Raw genomic sequence first — 19,854 nt, forward strand, 5'->3', positions numbered from 1 at the left:
TGCATTACAGCTTCACTTGTAATGATCAATGCCCTCTTCTCCATTTGCTTTAAGATATCTCTATGCTGTTGAATCACTTCGGTGTGGCAATTGTAAGTCCAAATACAAAAAAGTGACTAATGGATGAGCTTTCTGAATCTGTGCACTATTCTACTGTATTAATGGGGAAACTGTTTAACCTAAAAGCCAGCTTTTAACCTCTGCAGCAATCTGGCCATGGTGGGAAGGGTTGACGAAATGGGAATCTGGCTCTAACGAGATACTCTGAAAGACATCCTTGAAGACTACAGGTAGGATGAGTGAAGGCTTGGTACTCAAATCCCAGAAGCTCAATGTATCTTTTGTTGAGCAACAAATATAGCCTTGACCTTGCCACTTACTCCCACAAGGGAGATACAGAGCCCTCAGCATCACTGTCATGACCCATAGACAGTAACTGCAATTAAACTAGATAAAACACATCTTCCTATAGTCCAGAATGTGAAGACAATTCAGGGTAGAATTACTATTCCCTTTTCTGGTGGAGTACCAGAAATACAGAAGTGGATTCTTGTTGGTCAAATAGTTAGAATGCTTGAGTCTTGCAAAGAAGGTTTGGGGTTTGATTCTCAGTTGTAATACAAAATTTGTTGGCAGTTAGCAAGGAAGATTAAGGCTATGAACTGTTAACGAGATGCTTTTTGTGGTACAGTGTTGGACGCCTACAGCCTCTCCTTGCCTATATGACCCTGAGCACAACATTTTACAAGAAACAGCTGTGAGGCAACTGGAAAATTGAGATGGTCTCCAAAATGGTCTCCTGCACTGAAGGCTTTGTAACCACCTATAAAGTCGCAGCTAGAATCATACAGGGATTGTTCTCTGCAAGGTGGTCAAGTACTCTAGCATTCAGTACAAAGAATTAAGGCTCTGACCAGTTAACTAGCCATTTGCCTAGATAGACAGTATTCCTAGTTTGGCTTGTGGCCACTGCACTTACCCAGGTAAAAAAATAATACTCCAACAACGCCTCTGCAAATTTTCTACAATCATAAGAAAAAGGAGGGCATATGAATTAATGCCTGGCTGATGTCAGTGGAATAAACACCCACTCTTAGGTCATTGGGGAGTTTCATGGCCCACCAGCTGAAAAAAGGCACCAAGCTGGTGACAGAAACATCACATGCAAAATAAATAAATAAAAATTCAGTCAGAGGACTAATTCCACAGGCTGCAGTCTTGGGGTGGAGATGCATTCACAGAAGGTACACATACAGAGATAGTCCTAGTGCATGCAAGGGATCCAGTGTCTGGGAATACTGCAGGAGATGAAGTTTTGGAGGACTGGCTAACCACTGATGCTACAAGTGTACTATCCACTTCTGGAAGAGCCTGCAAATGACAGGCTGCTACTAAACGGAGTTCTTAAAGTGGGGATTCTGGCCTGTACTTTCTTGTTGGCCAGAATGATCCTGACATGACTCTGAATGTCTGAAACTCTTTGATCTGTAAGGGTAGCTGACATCCGAACAGTGTTTAAGTTTGCGCCTATGAAGGTAATAGACTGGCAGGGCGATAAGGATGACTTTTCGAAGTTGATCGAGATGCCCAAATGAGAACAAAGATTTATTGTGTAATCCCTGGCTTGTATAAGCTGATGCCTGGTGGTGGCAGACAGGAGCCAGTCGTCGAGATACGGAAACACCTGGAATCCTTGACGTCTCAGGTGAGCCGTGACCACTGCCATGCATTTGGTGAACACTCTGGGGGCTGTAGTGAGACCAAAGGGCAGGGCTCTGAACTGGAAATGACTGGACCCCAGCCGAAAGCGGAGAAATCTCCTGGAGCGTCTGTGAATTTTGATGTGATAGTACGCATCCTGAAGATCTATTGAGAACATCCAGTTGTCCTTCTGCAAGAAGGGCAGAATTGACTGAAGAGTGACCATTCGAATCTTGTCTTCCTCACAGACTTGTTGAGTCTGCTGAGATCCAATATTGGTCTCCAGTCTCCCGTCTTTTGGGGACCAAAAGAACCTTGAGTAGATTCCGGGCTCTGAATGGTCTGTTGTAACTGGCTGAATGGCTCTTTTTTGCAGTAGTTTTGAGACTTCTAACTCTGCAATTTCCCTTAGACCGGGTGGTACATCTGGAAGGGAATTTGAGGGGAAAGGACTTTCCTCGAAAGGAATTATGTAACCCTTGGATATGATCGACTGTACCCATCTGTCTTGAGTGAGGGAATGCCAGGCTTCTGGGTACAGTGATAATCTTCCCCCGACTGCCTCCAAGGAGGGACAGTCGGGCAACATCTCAGGGATGCTGAAAGGGCTTGTCAGAGAGAGGCTCTATGTTTCCTTGGTTTTTTGGACCCCCTCTGCCTCTAGAGCGGCGTCTGTTGTTGTTACCCCCTCTGCCTCTAGGGGTAAACTGACCACGTGAATCCGGCGTGACTCCTTGGGATTTGCGGAACCACATTTTGCCACCTTTCTGTCCTTTGGGGTAAGGTCTAGAAGGGGTGGAAAAACGGACTCCTACAGCAGAAAGAGTCTTGCCGTCCTGCTCGCACCTGGTCAAAGTTTCCTTCACCTGAGGGCCAAACAAAGCTGACCCATCAAAGGGACAATTTGTGAAGGACGCCTTAAAGGGATCTGCAAAGTCACATAGCCGCATCCAGGCTTGGCGTCTAAGAGCCACACCTGTACCTGCGGCTCTACTCGCTCCATCAGCAGCATATGATATTAGCCGCATGGAGGAGTTTGCAATGGAATTAAGGGTTCCTAGCTGCGAAGCAATTTTTCTTGAGCCCCTGCAGCTGTAGGATCCTGTACTACTTCACCCAGCTCCTTAAGGATATCCCTCTGGAGTCTGGTGAAGTGACATAGGTAATTCAGCGAACGCATAGCAAAGGTCGCTGAGGAAAACATCCGCTTACTGCATCTATCCATGGTCCTAGAGTCCTTATTAGGAGGATGGACGGCACGGAAGGATCTGCAAGTTCCTTTTGGTGGCAGCAGCCACCACCATGGCATCAGCGGGGACACCCTTAGTGAGGAATTGCTTGTCACCTGGGGCAGTGATAAATTTTGAAGGCCTCCTAGGGACTGGCTCTACAGAGTCAGGAGCTGCCCACGCCTTCGGGCAATAACCTGCATAAGGGGTCGAAGGCGGAGACACCCAGGAGGTGGAGGGCCGAGATCCAAACGCCTCTAGGTATACTGACTCATCCTCAGAGGGATTGTTGGTGGGCCAGTTTCCCTCTGTTTAAGGAGTTCTAGGATGTCTGAGAAGGAGACATCCTCAGAGGGGATCTAGGGGATCCCTCTGACTCATCAAAGTCAGTATCTGAAGTGATAGACTCGGGAGTCTACATGTTTCCTCTTACAAGTCCTCTTCCTAGGAGGATCTCCCGAAACATCAGGAGAATCCTCGGAAGAGGGGAAATTCCCAATGGGGAAACCTGAGGCGGAGGATCTCTGGGTCCTGTAGCAAGAGAAGTGGCAGAGATGTCAACAGGCACTATAGAGGGAGGAGCTAAGGGAACAGACTGCTGACTGATACCAGTGGCCAGCACACTCTTCATCACCTCGAATGCTCCCCTCCCAGGCAGGTCCGAGAGAACCCGTTCCGAAGAACTAGGAACTCCAGGGACCACCGAAAGGGAAGTCTCCGAGGCAGATGTCGGAGCCGAGCTCACCAAGGCCGAGGCTCCAAGGGGAAGAGCGGGTTCGGACAAGGGTCCGATGCCACTCACCCCCTCGGAGGAGACCATGGAAGCCCGACCAGCGAATCCCTCTAAGGAAGGTCTCGAAGAGGAGATAAGAGTAGAGGCTGAAGGAACAGAAGTAGGTATCTGTCCTCCAGCCGTAGCAGTAACCATTCCCGAAGACTCCAACTCCAAGCTCTGGGGTAGAGTTGAAGGAGGAACTGTAACGGGGTGTGGACCAATAGTCGTCTGTTGAGACGGACTATGTAACATTTGGGCCAGTGCCTGTGACTTAAGTAATCTACTGACCACTCTCTCTAAGTCATGGTCAGAAAGCCTGGATGACCTTGAAGATCGGCTCCGATGGCTCCGTTCCGAAAGGAGAGGTGAAGCCGGAGCCGAAAGTATCGGCTCCAAGGAAGGAGACCTCGACCTCTTCCTGGAAGGAGCCATCGGAACCGATGAAACTATAGACCCTGTCGGAGCCGACAACTTATCGGAGCCGACAGGTAGCCTCGATGCATCGGCTCCAGCCGGAGCCGATACAGCCACAAAAGTAACGGTGTCGGAGCCGATCGGAGCCGACACCGATGCCTGTGCCACATGGTGGTCGGAGCCGATCGGAGCCGACACCGAAGTGGTCGATGCAGAATCGGCACCGATAGCCATCGGTGCCGAAGGCTTGGTTAAGCTAGAATCGGCTCCAGCTGGAGCCGATCTCGACTCAGAACGAGTCGGAGCCGAGGCCGCAGGCTTAGACACAGAAGCCTGGGCCTTGGAAGACTTGGCAGTCTTAGGTGGAGCCGACTTAGCCGGAGAGCCCTCCGGCTTAAGAAGGCCCCTGAGTATTAGCTTGTTTCTTCTTTCCTGCAGGACTCTCTGGCTGAAAGAATGACATATAGCACAGGAGTCCTGCAGGTGAAGAGGCCCCAGGCAATAAAGGCAAGAAGTGTGACCGTCTGTCAGAGACATCTTCTGACAGCACGAGTCACACTTCTTAAAGCCTGAGACCCTTTCTTTTGACATGGTGTCACACAAAACACACACACACACCAGTCAAAGCCTTTAATTTTAAATATACCAAAAAGGTATAAGTACCAACACACACACACACCCTAACAGGGGGGGGGATGGGATGGGTAAAGTCTGACTAAAAAATAATAACAGACAGACAAATTTCTGTCAGAAACAGATTAAAACTAAATAAAAACTAACAATAAGGGGTTTTTAAGTTTAAAAGGGGCTAAAATAGCGAAAAAGTAATCACTTACCAGGAGCTGGTAAAAGGAGGACCTCATAAGCGAAGCAGCAAACGAGATCTGGGTACTTACCGCCTTGCATCATGGGATATGGGGCTGCCTCGAGCTGGTAAAAGTGAATCTCGAGCTTAGCAAGTGCCGAGTCGGAGCCGAGGGATCGGCACCGAACCCATCAAGCAAGAATGAAGGCGAGATTGACAACTTAACATTATATGTTATATTTTATCGTGTATATTTTGTTAGTGAATCGTGTACATCTTGAAACTTTCTGTCAGAATTTGCATTATAAACGAGCCCTACATGGCTGGACTTTCATATTAACTGACAAGCAAACAATTAAATCTCCTCCATACAAATATCACTGAATAACTTAATTTTAAAGTTTTTCTTCATTTATTACATTTAGATACCCACTGTTATACAAAGCATTCTCTGCTTAGTACTTACTATTATGAGTCTTTTCTTACATCTTAATTAGTTTTATGGTAATAATGATGCACGGAAACATATATGACTTACCCCTAGACCACAAAAATAAAGCAAGCTGAATATTTAGAATAGCCTGATCCTTGGCTACCATGGGTTCTAGTCTCCCCCAGCACTTTTAGTTTCCCATTTCCACATAATACTCACCACTGGTACAGGAATGAATTGAGAAGTGTGAACAACAGAAGAGGTAGCTGAGACAACAACGCCATCCAATTACTGAAATGGAATTCGTCCTTAGCGATCGCTTCAGTGCCATTGATGCTGACATGTGAGGTTTGATTCAATTTATACTGAAAGTACTGAAATGAAAAACATACAAGCTTAAAAAAGGACACATTCAAAAATACTTACAGGCACACATATGTCACTACATCTAAAACAAAATAAAGAAAGAAAAACAGACATATTGTAATGAGAATGCTTCTGCAGTACTTCATGATAAATCTAGCTTTGCACAGGAATATATTTTCAGCAATCCTGGAAACGGATGCTGGCCTCGGCTATATTGGAAAACTTAAGACATAATACAAGTATACCTTTTAAATTAGAGTCCCCAATCTTTTACACTAAAATCCTTCAAAAAAGTGTTCTATCCCCAGCATGAGGTATGACAATCACCCAAGAAAACAGCTCCAATTACTACTAAGATGGTGAGCATCAACAGGGTTAAAGAAAATGAGCCTCCAAACTTTGCTAGGCAGCAATGTACTTTTATAATATGGAGAAGTTGTTCAAATGAGTTACTGCAGAAGCCCTTGCACCCTGCCTGGACAGATACCAGTATAGCAAGAGTGTAACATCTTGGACCAAGACTCCAGAAACAAAATGCATGATGTAAGTTGTGCAGATGGTATAAGGAGCCTGTGACTCCCTTGTATCACTACCTACCTCATTTTGGCCTTAAACCTTGGTAACAGTATTAGGACCTGGCAAAGCTTGGCGAAAGTGCTCTCAAGCGATGTGTCACCCCTATTACGACTTCCACTGTTACAATCCCCTTTAGAATGAAAACAGGAGTGTTCAATTCCCTGAGAAAGAACAAACATTAGCCTGACTTGGCAATTCTAGTCACAATGCTAACCACAGAATCAAAGGCAGCTGAGAATGCCACAGCATTTAACTTTTCTGTGCCCCTAATAGATAAAATATAATGTAATACCTCACGATACTATGCACATGCAAAAGGTATGAACTACTTCAGGGTAAATCTGATGACCTGACTTAATATAAACTCAAGAGACCATTTTGTTAAAAAATGTATGTGTAGGTATGTACAAATGTCCAAGCTGTTTTATTAAGTGTTTTCGTTCCAACAAATAATTCACAACACTTCTTCAGAAAAAATAGAAGTAACCCCATTAAAAAAATGTTATAGACAGATCATATGTCCACCTATGACCAATCACAACATTCTTTCATTTAAAAACACCCGTGCCCTAAAAATATTACCATCAATTCTTTAAACAAATAATGTCAACATCATTCCTTGAAAAAAAAAATATATATATAGAAAATATTTAATTAACAAATTGTGTTCACTCAATAACTCTCAAAAGTGACCACTAATCATTCTATGTTGTTCAACACAATTAGTTTAAAGGCTTGATGGTAATTTTTTAGAGCACGGATGGTTTTAAATGAGAGAATGTTATAAGTGGTTGTAGGTGGACATGTGATCTGCCTATGAAGTTTTTTAAAGGGGTTATTTGTTTGCATTCATTTATTATTTAAAAGTTATGGGAATTATTAGTTGGAACGAAAGTGCTTAATAATACTGGGTCTTTTGTAAATGCTAATGTTTTGTTTTTCATTGGCTGTGGTTTAACACTGAGTGCATTTATTGGTTTACTATTAAAAATGTATAGTATACGAGGATATCATAATTAATAAAAATCAAATAAGGTTATTCTAATCACTGCAAGTAAGTATGGGCAGTTTCAGGAATTCAACATGTAGCAAACTCGCCTTTGGGGCAGAAGGCTGTGGGTTCTATTCCTACACCAGGTAGTCGGATTAATTCTGCAATGCTGATACTGCAGAGCAGCATATAGAGGAGGAGGTGCTACACCCCTGAGTGTGCCATCCTTCAGATAAGATGTTAAACTGAGGTCACATCTGCCTGAGTTAGTGGTAACTCAGTTGGATATAAAAGATCCCACGGCACTTATCAAAAGAGTACGGGAAGTTCCACAGTGCCCTAGCCAAATTTTTCTTGGTTAGTATGAACACCACCTTAGGTCTCTCCTAAATTAAGAGACAACTGGCCTAGTGGAACTAAACCTAATCAAGAAAGTGTAAATAAATAAATAAATGAAAATATGTTAGTTGTAGCAATTGTAATTAGCTTCAATCAACAAACATTTTGCCATAAAAGTGGTAGAGCACAGGCATTGTGGTTCATTCAAAAAAAGCATAAGACACTTCAAAATAAAAATAATGCTCTGTATCAACAATGGAGATTTACATGGCAATCAGCTGTGCAATAATTCATGGAGTTAACTCTTTTTTTAATTATTTCCCATGTAGGACTTTGACTTTTTGTCCTGCCAAAGGAAAGCAGAGAGATGGACCATGTGAGATAAATACTGATGAAATAAAGTGAATCTGCCCTAACAGAGCTTCCATTCTCCCTCATTCATTGACTTCCAGAGTAATCCTGTGAGGTACTCCATGACATCAGATACTAGAAGAAACTGATGAGACTCCAGGGAGTAAATGTGGCTTGCATACAGACTGTAATTTCAGGTACAGACCTGAAATAATGATTTCATTTCAACAGTTAGATTTGAAGTAACTGTAACAACAAGACACACTAACAACTTGACATGCTGATGGAACTGTTCATATACAGTCACATGATCAACTCTGCTGTGGACTGCCTAGTGAATCCCTGGATCTAGTGGTACAGTAGGACAAACTGAGCTCACTTCTGTCCTATGGAACCTGGTCTTGCAAGACTGTCCCAATAACTGCAAGCTTTACATCAGAAGAAGGCTTAGTATAGACATAGTTATGTTACTGCCTTAATACCTGTTACCAACAGACCCCTCATTACCACAGGATTACAAGATCCAATGATGCTTGATACTAGAGTAGCCTTAGTAGCATACCTACTTAGCACAACCAGGAGAGAATTATGAAAACCGTGTACACAAAGGAAGCAGGTCAAGACTAGAAAGCAGAATGAAATGATCACAATGTTGACATCCTGAATCCTTTGCACACTTCTAAGATGTCAAGCCCTTCCGTTATACAATCCATAGCAACTAATTTTGTCTCAAAATTTTGCTCAGTCACTCCTGAAACTTGACATTTTTTGAGAAGTTCTCAGTTACTATTAACATTATTTAAAATGTGTCCCTAATTTGGGCAATTTTTCCCTAAATATTTTTTTTTCTACTTAGTTTTATTCTGGAGTTAGAAGTTGAGAGCTAAGAGCAGAATTCCAAGCTTCCACTGCACGGTGCCCTGTCTGCTGTCCCAGTGAATAAAAAGAGAGAAATCTTTGGTACAAACAGTACAGCACTTCTGCAAATGAAGAAATATTCTGTATGACATTATGACTCTGTAACATTAAAATCAAATAACCTTCCACGGCACACCACAACCCTTAAAGTTCAAAGTATGTTTCCTGATGACAAGTCTGAATGATTACTTAATTCCTGCAAGGGCAAAAAGGAAAGAACATGGCTTCCTGTGAAAAGGCAGAAAGGCTTGTTTAACTTAGAACACTGGAATGGACTTCCTTTTCTTTTTACCTTGTCTGCACCTATGGAGCAGATGGTAAATAAGTTCACAAATAATACAGAATTTCCCAGCAAACACATGACCTTGATATTTACTTTCATGCAGCACAACTGAAGACCTGGAGAGGAATAGTTCAGCTAACTTTAATATCCATTAGGAAACCAAACACATATGTTTTTTCAGCTTAGTCACATGACAAAGTTGATAGCCTGGTTTGTATGACCGCAATGCTACAGAAGTTCCATCACAAAGTAGGTTCAAGTCAAGTCTTGTTTAGGATGGCATCTATAACTACCCTTCACAGAAGACTTAATTTAATTCTTCTTCTTCTAATAAGGAGGGTTGATATTTTAACAAACTGACCACACAGGTCATTTTTTGTGCCTATGACAGTTCTTTGAATGTTTTCTTTCCCCACCTGTCAATGTATAACAGCTCTTTATTACAAAAAAGGATGCTCATATGTTTGTGGATTTGTAGCAGCTATTTATGGGCTCTGACCTGGCTACTACACCCTCTCAACTTGTTTACCAGAACATGCTTAATGATTATAACCGTCTGTAATGAACTGACAAAGATGACAACAAAGAACTGTACAGTTATTCCGTCAACCACATGCATATCGATATTTGGCCACACCATCTGTGAGTGGTTGCCAGAAAGAACTACTTCGGAATCTGCCATTGGAGATGCCCACTGGTGGAAGGCAATGCTCTTGTATTAGGTCAATCATGTAACAGAATATGTTTGCTACTTTTATCTGAGTAAGTCACATAGCCAGACCCCAGTTCTAAGTCAATCTTTAAAAGAGGTACTTGGGTCTATTTAAGCTTCTTTGGTTAACTAAAACAATATGAGATAAAACAGCATGACATAATAGCATATTATTAATGTAACCAATATGATACAATATAAAAGATAATCCCAGAGAACATCTTCTAAGTTATGATGTTCAGACTGCATTGCTCCAGCATTGAATACTACCTTTCCCCAAATCTCTCTCTCTCTCTGTCAATATATCTATGTGCCATCTGTTTGTCTGTCCGTCTCTGTCCAGCCATTCATCTTCATCCCAATCTATTCAAAGCCAATGAAGTAATTAAACACACAGCTAATAAACATAACTCCAGACCTCAGAGATGATTCGTGAAGGACAGAATCTGCAGTTCAGATACAGCGTTATAACAGATGACTCAACAAAAGACAGTATATCAACTAATAAAAACCAGCATAACCAGCTACAGCTAAAGAACAAACACAAACAGTGAGGGTCACATTCGGGAAGCAGTGTGTTCCGGAAATGTCTAGCTCAACAGAATGTATAACCTTAACCTGAGTCAGCTGAAAGTCTATAAAAAAAAAAAAAATTAAAAAAAAGCCCCACATCTTTTTAACATTGTTGACGTGTAGCTGTGAGCTTCATAGTTTCCTTTGCATTACGCAACATGCACGTCTTAGACTTGTCTAGCTGTAGCAAGCCCTTTTATGAAGTAAATAAGATAACTTTCTAATGATAAATAATACTTAAGTGCAGTTTCCAGCAGGTAATCATATTACACCTTAGTACATTTTTCCAATAGTTAATCATTTCTAAAATAATTTTTCATATGTATGGTTATATTCGTAAAGAGACTGCACATAAAATACTGTTCCGCAGCCTAATTGTTACAAAAAACATAAAATCCAAATGAAGTCTTGCATAAACGCTGTGGATTTAACAATGTAAACATGTTGCAAGAAGACCATAAGCATATGTGCTGGAACTAGTGTTGCAGCTGTCCTTCCCCTTTCTCAGCTCTTGTGCCATATTTCATGATTTATTTTTCCTTTCCCTAAATCTTAGCCTGTAATAGCTATACTGGCAATTCAGGCCACCTGTCTACCACATTCCCAGAGAGAAAGTATATCCTAGTGTTCAGGAAGAACCTGGTTCTAAATACCTGGTAATCATGCTCCATCCTACCAGAGCAGTCCAGACAATGCAGTTTAATCTCACTGCACATCTTTAATGCACTGTGTGCCTATATTATTGTGCCCCCTGGTCTCTACACTTTTATAGCAAAAAAGAGATAAAGCTATCTCAGCTTCTTATCATGTGCCTCTCCCTTCATCTCCTATTCCCAGCGGGTTAACTCTGTACCCTCCCCAGTAACATTATTTCTTTCTTTCTATAATGCAATTGGAACTACATGCAATAATTCCAGATGTACTCTTACAAAGGCCTGATAAAGGGATAGCATCCCTTCCCTAACCTTGGAAGATATACCCCTAGATCTGTACCCTAACATACTGCAATTCCCCTACTTTTGCCCCCTTTCATTCAGCCTAATGGTTCATGTTTTCTGAAAAAATTACCCTCACCCTTTCTCCTTCTCAAGTTTCTGAAGCTGACCCCTCCCCCCCAGTACATATTGCACCCTTGCATTATCATTCAGCAACTGCATCCCTGTGCAATTGGAAGGTCTGAAGTGGAGTTGCTACCTCATGGACCACACGTCCAGCCTTCTCAGATTCCTCATTGGGCTTGCGCACCTGTCAGGTATAACTCCCAACACTTATCATCTGAAAAAAGAGTCTGTGCCAGTTTTCCATGCCTTTTGGGGAGATAAAAGCTGAATAAAATAGTAAGGCTGGGCCTGGAACCAATCCTTGAACACCACGGGTTGCCTTTAACCTATATGAAAACTCCCATGTGCATTTTGCTGACCCCTGTTTTCTAATCACTTCAATACTTTCAGCAGAGTTTACTATCTTCCCTCTCCCATCATTTTCACAGGAAGTGTGAGTACCTGAGTTAAACCCTTTGCTGAAGGCCAGGAAGAGCATGTTCAAAGGGCTGCCTTTCTCCACTGTCCTAAAAGGCCAGTAATACAGCTAGATCAGATTAGTCTGAAATAATCTACACTCTATAAATCTATGCTGGATGAGTTCATTAAATGACTTCTTCTACTTCAGAAACATCAGCTTTGGCTTCAGGACTCCTCCACTGTTCTGCCCACAACTGAAGTCAATTTCCATAGCCTGCTCCTTGGTTCCGCTTTGAATTAGAGTGCCAGCAAGCACTTCATACTGTCTGCAACACTCCCTACCAACTTAATGGACCCTTGAAAGGCTGCCAGATGTTCAGCTAGTGCCTCATCAGGTCTTTTGAAGATCATGGGTAATATCCCATAAAAACTCTTTTACACATTTTGATCCCATAATGCCCCCAACATCTTCCCAACTCTTAACACTTCACCCCTGACCTCTGACTGTATTTTTAACTGATGAATACCAAAGAGAAGTATTAATTTAGTGTTCTCGCCTGCTACTTTGCCTATTGTTACATCTAACCTTCCCAAGCCAATTCACCAACTTTTCCACCATGCATTATTTTTCTCTTCCACATGCCTAAATTTTATTCCTTCTTTAACACATGCCCCAGTTAATTCTCCTCCCCTTTGTGCATTGTGCTGTCTTGCTTCTGCCCCTGCACAGCCCTACCACTGATGCACTCCCTCTTATTCTCCAATCCCTTTATGTCTTCTCATTATCTCTATAAGTTTTCACTTTCTTTGTGAACCACACTGGTTTCTTCCTTCTCTTTGTAATCCTTTGCAGTTCTTTTATTTCCCCCACTCCTTTACTATGCCACATAGGTCCTCTTCTCATCTCCTTTCCTCCCACGTCTTGAGATCCTTGACTATTAACTCCTCTCTCTTCTTTTAGTCAATCCCCATGTACTTACACACGATGGTCCTAACTCGTAGAGCCCTCACGTCATCCTTTTTACAAAGAACTACGTCAGGGATATTCCTCTTCCTGGTTTCAGGTTTCACTATCTGTCTAGACCCTTCTGGATGAATTATCTTCATTAGTCTCTTTTCTCTTTCAACTGTAGCAGCACCTACAATGAATACATGCTAAATTGTTTGGTGCATATCAACATGCTGGTTATTAATCTTTTAAATTTCTTTGGCTAGTCTGTCCAATGCATTTTCCAACTGTATGATGCATGGAGGTTTCATCCTAAATAACAATAGTGTGAAACTTGCAAATATGCTGTGTCCTCAAAAATGTCTTGGTCCAAAATGTGCTCTTTGATCATAAACATTTCTCAGGCCGCTTAGACAGAATGCCCCTTGAGGAAATGAGAGAATTTTCTTTGCCCTCAACCCACTGTAAGTCCCTTCCCTTAAGCCTCCCAAAGTGTGCTCATTGGTACAGCCAGGGATTTAAAAAAAAAAAAAAAAAAAAAAAAAAAAAGCGCCTGGCTGAGTACCCAGATTACACCACCACTCTGTTGGCTCTTGCCTTGTAAGAAATGAATGGGGCAAACAGTGAGAAAAAACAGCTTTAGAATTTAAACAAACATTTAAACATACTTTGCTGTTTGTGTAGAAGATGGTGTCATTATTTGTAGTGAGCGATCTTAACTGTTTGGCAAAATTTAATAACATGGATGTTAAGATAAAGTGGATGATATGCATTCAACTTCAGCTGCCAATGGAGTTCAATTTTTCCAGGGCAGTATTACAATCTCCTTCTCTGATACACATACATATACAACAACAACAACAGTTTACCGAGGGAAAGGAGGCAGCCGGGCAATAGTTGTAAGTTTGCTCTTTTCTCCACTAAAGTGTGATCTCAGAGTTGGTATATTTAGTGTGTGTGTGTGTGTGTGTGTGTGTGTGTGTGTGTGTGTGTGTGTGTGTGGTGGGAGGGGCATTTGAAGTGCTTTGTTGTGGTTTTTGTTGACTGTTGGTCGACTGCCTCCTTTGCCTTGGTAAACTGTTGGTGTTGTTAGGACTCGGTTAATTGCCATTTCAGTGTTGTTGTCCCGATCATGTCATTTTCGAGTACGTGAGGTTTCGATATTATGAAGCAAACCCCCACCCCACACACACACAAACACACACGTACACCTTTTCTAATACACTAGCAGAAACACACACACCTTTCTAATACACTGAGCAGAAACTTTAAATTTTACATAAATCCTTGCATTGTTCTCAGCTTTAATTCTGATAGGACAGTTTATGTACAGTTTTGGCTACATTAAGCCTCTCACAGCCTAAAACACATGTCAATATAAACAACACTTTCAATGTATAGTGTTCACAAAAATTAAGAAAAGCCCCCATTTCACCCAATAGTGAGCACCACTGGTTCTAGGATCAAGACTCCTTCCACGTATGGGACATTGTTCTACATCTTTTTAATCAATGACTAGATTCTATACTAAATACAGTTGTAGTTTTCCAGCAAATACTATCTAGTTAAATAGAAGGGATTTACCTGACTGACTGATTATGCTTACAGTTGATGTTCTATCCCTTTATATGTGAATCCTGTAGAAGGAAGGAGTACATAGAAAGAGGGAGTTTTTATCTAAAAGGTCTAGATTTTTCACTAGTGACATGACACTTTACACCACTACTGGATTTCATTTTAGAAAATGTTTCTTTTTTTAGCTTTAAGATAGATTTTTCTAACAGATAATTGGGGCTGTCATGAGTGCGAGGTTTGCGCCTACTTTTTCTACTATTGATATGTGGCACTAGTAGAATGAGTTTTATAGAATTCTTTGTTTTCTGAAGATATTTTATTATAAGTACACTTTATACATGTAAAATAAAGAACTTCCTTGATATTAACTGTACCGCTCACATATAAAAAACACAAAGCAAAATAATAAAACAGAGGTATGGAAACATGGCAAAAGATATATCTAAACAACAAAAACAGCAGAACTTAATAAAATACAACTTTTGCTGCAAAAACAGTAACCTGATCTCTACCACGATGCGGTAAAGCAACACATAGAAGTGCGATCAAAAATCCATAAAGCAAGCAAGTAAGCGTAATAAAATTGTAGTAAAAAAAATCCTTTAATCCATGAAACAGTGGGTAACGGTAAGCGCTTTCGTGTGGGTGCAACCACGCTTCCTCAGACAATAAAGAACCCCACACACAACGTTTAAATAGCATAAACTAAAATCAAATTAAGGCCAATTAAGCTAATTAGCAATTAACGCTTTAAAGAAAAAACCAACAACCTAGTGTCTACATAGTATTCTTGTGTTAAGAAATATAAAACGAAGCTATTGCAAAATATACGAAGTTATAAACTTCCAGTTTCATTCTGTGAAAGTGTATTAAAACATTTCCAAAATCGTACAAGTTATACAATCAAATAAATAGGAAATGCAGAAAATACAATCATTTACGAACTAGTCTTTCATGAAGCGAAACTAAACAGATCAGTTAATACACTTCTGAAACATTTTTTTCCTTTTCAAAGTATAACTTAAAGCTGTATCATCAACCTTGGGAACCTAGAGTTAGAGACCGACGGCTGTAATAGCTTAGATATAAAAGCTCAGTAAACATGAGGAACAATTCTGCATTAAGTACTATAAAGTAAAAGTATATATTTGTACAAGCAAAAAAAGATTTAAGAAATCAATAGCTTCGGTTTGGTAGCAATAAAATACATTTTAAAAAACCGATATTTCATAGTAAAAATAAAACCAACATTAGCCTTATCAGTCTAGTTACTGACGGCAACTATAAACAGTTATAAACTAATAAGCTTCCGATACACATGATAATACAAACAAAAATAGTGCAAACGAAAACTGCATTTCTAAAAAAAACTGCATTTTTTTTTTTTTGAAAATACAACTTTTAATAGTGTCGGTGAGTGTTTTCACACTGCTAGAGTCTTTCTTCAGACCATAAAACAAACCAATAACAGCAGGTTTATATCAAAAAACAATCACATACTAATTAATTAAAAAAACTACTAATCACAGTTAAAAATTCATTTGAACTTCTTAGGTAGGTCCCTTCCCTTTAGTACCAGTCTCAAAGAAAGCCCATCATTGATTCCAGGGAACCTGCCAGCTTGCAGATTAATGATCCAAGATAATTTATGCTGTTCTCTATGGTTCCTCACATCACCACCCCTCTCATTAACACATTTTCTCTAGGACCCTAAAGCTAAAAACATGTTCTGGACCAGATTCTATCGTGTGCTTGGCTATAGCTGTGATATAAGGGACATTATCTATTTAGCGGTCTGTGGGGCCTGTTTGAATTTTTATGTTGGAAAGACTAATCGTGCCATAAGGGAACGTATTAGGGAACATCTTTATAGTACGAGGGTTAAAGATTTTAAAAGTGCTATAGCCAAGCACATCAAATGAATTTTAACTGTGATTGGCAGTTTTTTAATTAGTATATGATTTTTTTTTTAATATAAACCTGCTGTTATTAGTTTGTTTTATGGTCTGAAGAAGCACTCTAGCAGTGTGAAAGCGCTCACCAACACTATTAAAGTTTTATTTTATTGAGTTCTGCTGTTTTTGTTGTTTAGATATATCTTTTGCTGTGTTTCCACACCTCCGTTTTATTATTTTACTTTGTACATTTTATAGACTTTTCTGTGTGTGCATTTGTTTGACTATGGCACTAGTGTGACATTCCTGAGAGTTGCTGTCCATAATTATAGGATTTATAACAAAGGATTTGGCCACTGTGGCACTGGTCATTTTATAAAGCATATTCCACATCACTCCATGAGCCACTAGTTTCTCATACTCTTGCTTGTACAATCACATTGTCACACTTACATCTAACGCAGTGATAAAGAAATTCCAAGGCAGCAGTGATCCAAGTCCAAGGATGAAAAATATGATTCCAACAAAATTATACCTGTTAAGCAAAGCAAAAGAAACAGATGTCAGTCAAAACAGTAGGATCAAACAGCAATTCAACACTGTAATACCTCTAAAATTACTTCTTCTATTACTGTCTAGTTTTAGCTGGCTCAGTTTATACATTTGTAGACACTTTATTTCCTTCTACTATTTTTGGAATGTTAAATAATAACTGCTGTAACACTCTAACTTCTAAGATGGCTGCACACTGAGTACTAGCTTAGTTTTAGTTCTCCCAGTGTGAAAACTAAAACTCGGCACAGAAGGCCAGTGGACTTTCATGTTTCTCGGTATATTTCAGTAACTGGCTAGCAAGTGCACTGCCTGGTTGCCAGGAAAAATGAGATACTGAGGATCTGAAGGACAATCAGCTACAAAAGGTGAGGAAAAAACGCTGACTTTGAAAAGTACTGCAGCTGTTCAGCAAAAACCAGCGCTCTAGACATGACTTCCAGTAACCTATAGGAAAGCATAAGACAACTGCACACACAACTGGTTAAAATAAACGAAACACTGATGGAGTATAACAACTCAAACAACAAAAGGCTGGGAAAAATAGAAGAAGCTTAAAATAATTCAGATGAGGCTATAAAACTGCAAAAATCAGATGTCGAAATGAACAAAAGGCTGGCTGAATGAGACTGCTCAAGAAGAGATGTTTAAAAAAAATAGAATTAGAGGATAGCACACATAGGAAATACCGGAGATTTTCAACTGTGCCACAGAAGCTGGAAGGAACAGACAACTTCATGAAAGCACAAATAAGCAACTGGGCTGGTATTCCACAGCAGGAGTTGTTAGATGAAAGGACACACCGTGTGTATGCTCTAAACCAGGCTATGAGAAAACAACCTAGACCTTTAATAATAAATATGTAATCCTAGCAGCAGAAGCACTTGATTCTGGCAAAAATGGGCAGAAGGACAAAGTACTAAAACTGGGAGACAGCAGAGCATTTATGGAGAATGATTAGTCATTTTACACCAGGCAGAACAGGAGTACATTTATTCCACTATTTTGGGAATGTCAAGAAGCAGGGGTGAGATTCAAACTGCTGTACCCAACTATCTTCAAAATAGTCTTCCTGGAGGGACAAAATCATTTTTTGATAAAGCACATGGTAAAGAGGAAACACAAAAGTTTGTCCAACAAAAACTGAACTGTGAAATAGAAGCTCTGCTTCTTGTTCTTCTGGTAATGAAGACTACAGAGAAACTGTGCCAGTGAAACCTGTCAAAATGTTCCAACGAAAAATGCTGGAGAGAAGGAAAGGAGCATGACAGCTGACTAGAAGAATTGAGACTACGTCGGAAATGATGCAGAGACAGGAGTTTGGAGCTGGAGATGAACAGGAATAAAGCCAGTTACTTGGAAATTGATAAATGTGGGATTACAAGGCAATAATTATATTTGTGAAATATTACAGAACAAGAAAATCTGAAACTATTGGACTTTTTTTGGATTTGTGAGGGACTCTCATTAATGTTCGGAAAAAAAACTTAGGGAAGGGAAGAGGAGGGAGAAACTGAACTGCAAGTAAAACTTTTTTTTTTCTTAATAGTACTATTTTATAGTGTATGATTTTCTTTGCTTGCTATGTAATGGGGATACTGCCTATCTAACGCTAGAGGAGTGGTTTCCAGCTCTTATTAGCCTTTTTGGGCTGATTTCTATCCCTTTCAACTTTCTGGCTTAAAAACGCGTGTGTTTGCACATTTTTCACATCGTGCAGCACAGCGAGGCTACAGTTAAACTATTCCAGTTGCCAGAAAGTCTGCTCTTCAAAATTTCCCTTAGAACTAGCTGGTGTCTTAGTAGTAGCACTAAAATCTGAAGCCTTGTGACTAGCACTTGCTCTAGAACCTGCTGGAAAGCACTAGGAAGCCTGAAACTGATTCAAGCACTCAGCTCTCCTTGTCAATAAGGAGAAATTAATCATAGGCACCAAACAGCCTATAAATGCAAAGTACCTTGCAAAGGTAAGAGAAAACAGCTCTTAAACTTTACAAAAAAGCACCTAAACAGACATGTCCAAGGGTCAGCTTCCGGTGATTTCTCCTGTCCACCTGGTGAATCTGGGCACACTGGGGCAGTGCTGCAACTGCCTCATGTACACAGACAATCCTCTCCTCCTACCACCCAACACTACAACCTGCAAGAGATGCACTTACATAGCCAAACTGGAAGCAAAGCTCTCTCCAGCCAAGATTGTGCTAGACAGTCAAGAGAAGGTTAACATCTGCCTTACACCTCAAGCAACTCATATCCCTTCAAAATCCACACCATCAACACCAACACATAGCAACACTAAACCCACATATGCGGAGGCCCTTAACATTAACCTGCCCAAGCAACAAGGACCTCCGAAGCCGAAACGCAAAGAAACACCAGTCACAACCAAAGTGACACATAGCTCACAACACCAGTATGCCACCCAACAACAGCCCCTAAGGCAAGACAATGTACCCAACACTTTAGTCATAGGTGACTCTGTAGTCAGGCACACTGATGTCCCACTCACCAGGCTGAACAAAGAGAAAATTACAGTCAGCTGCCTGTCGGGTGCCAAGATCTGCCACATAATGCATGCACTCAAGTCACTCCACAACAAGTACAAACACGACTCTGTCATTCACCATGCTGGAGTGAATGACTTGAGATGTACCTCCCTGGACTACATGAAAAGAGACATGGAAGAGCTCTTGGATCATGTGACCTGGGCAGGCATGACCCTAGCCCTGAGTAGCATCCTGCCTTCGCCCAGAATGATACCACAGTATAAGGACAAAATGATTGACTTCAACAATTGGCTAAGCTTCTGGTGTCATTCAAATGGGATACAGTATTTGTCTGCCTGGGAAGACATGATCGATAAACCACGATGCTTTGCCAGAGATGGTCTGCACCTGTCACCCCTGGGATTCAGATTATTGGCCAAAGTTCTTGCCACCCCTATAGTGCCTTTTTTA

The 19,854-nt window shown here is 40.8% G+C and overlaps 1 protein-coding gene across 2 annotated transcripts in view; it reads right to left on the reverse strand.

Annotated features, from left to right (window-relative positions):
- Positions 1-19,854, reverse strand: part of SLC29A2 (solute carrier family 29 member 2) — a 459,931-nt gene that overhangs the window by 333,844 nt on the left and 106,233 nt on the right. For both annotated transcript variants that reach the window (XM_044060481.1, XM_044060479.1), the window contains exons 3-4: positions 16,799-16,880; positions 5,577-5,731 (exon numbers count right to left, since the gene is read on the reverse strand). In XM_044060481.1, the coding sequence (XP_043916416.1) occupies positions 5,577-5,731; positions 16,799-16,880 (237 nt within the window). The remainder of the gene's footprint in view (positions 1-5,576; positions 5,732-16,798; positions 16,881-19,854) is intronic.

Source organism: Protopterus annectens, chromosome 2.part0 (assembly GCF_019279795.1).
Source record: "Protopterus annectens isolate FY-2018-M chromosome 2.part0, PAN1.0, whole genome shotgun sequence".
Taxonomy (NCBI): Eukaryota; Metazoa; Chordata; order Ceratodontiformes; family Protopteridae; genus Protopterus; species Protopterus annectens.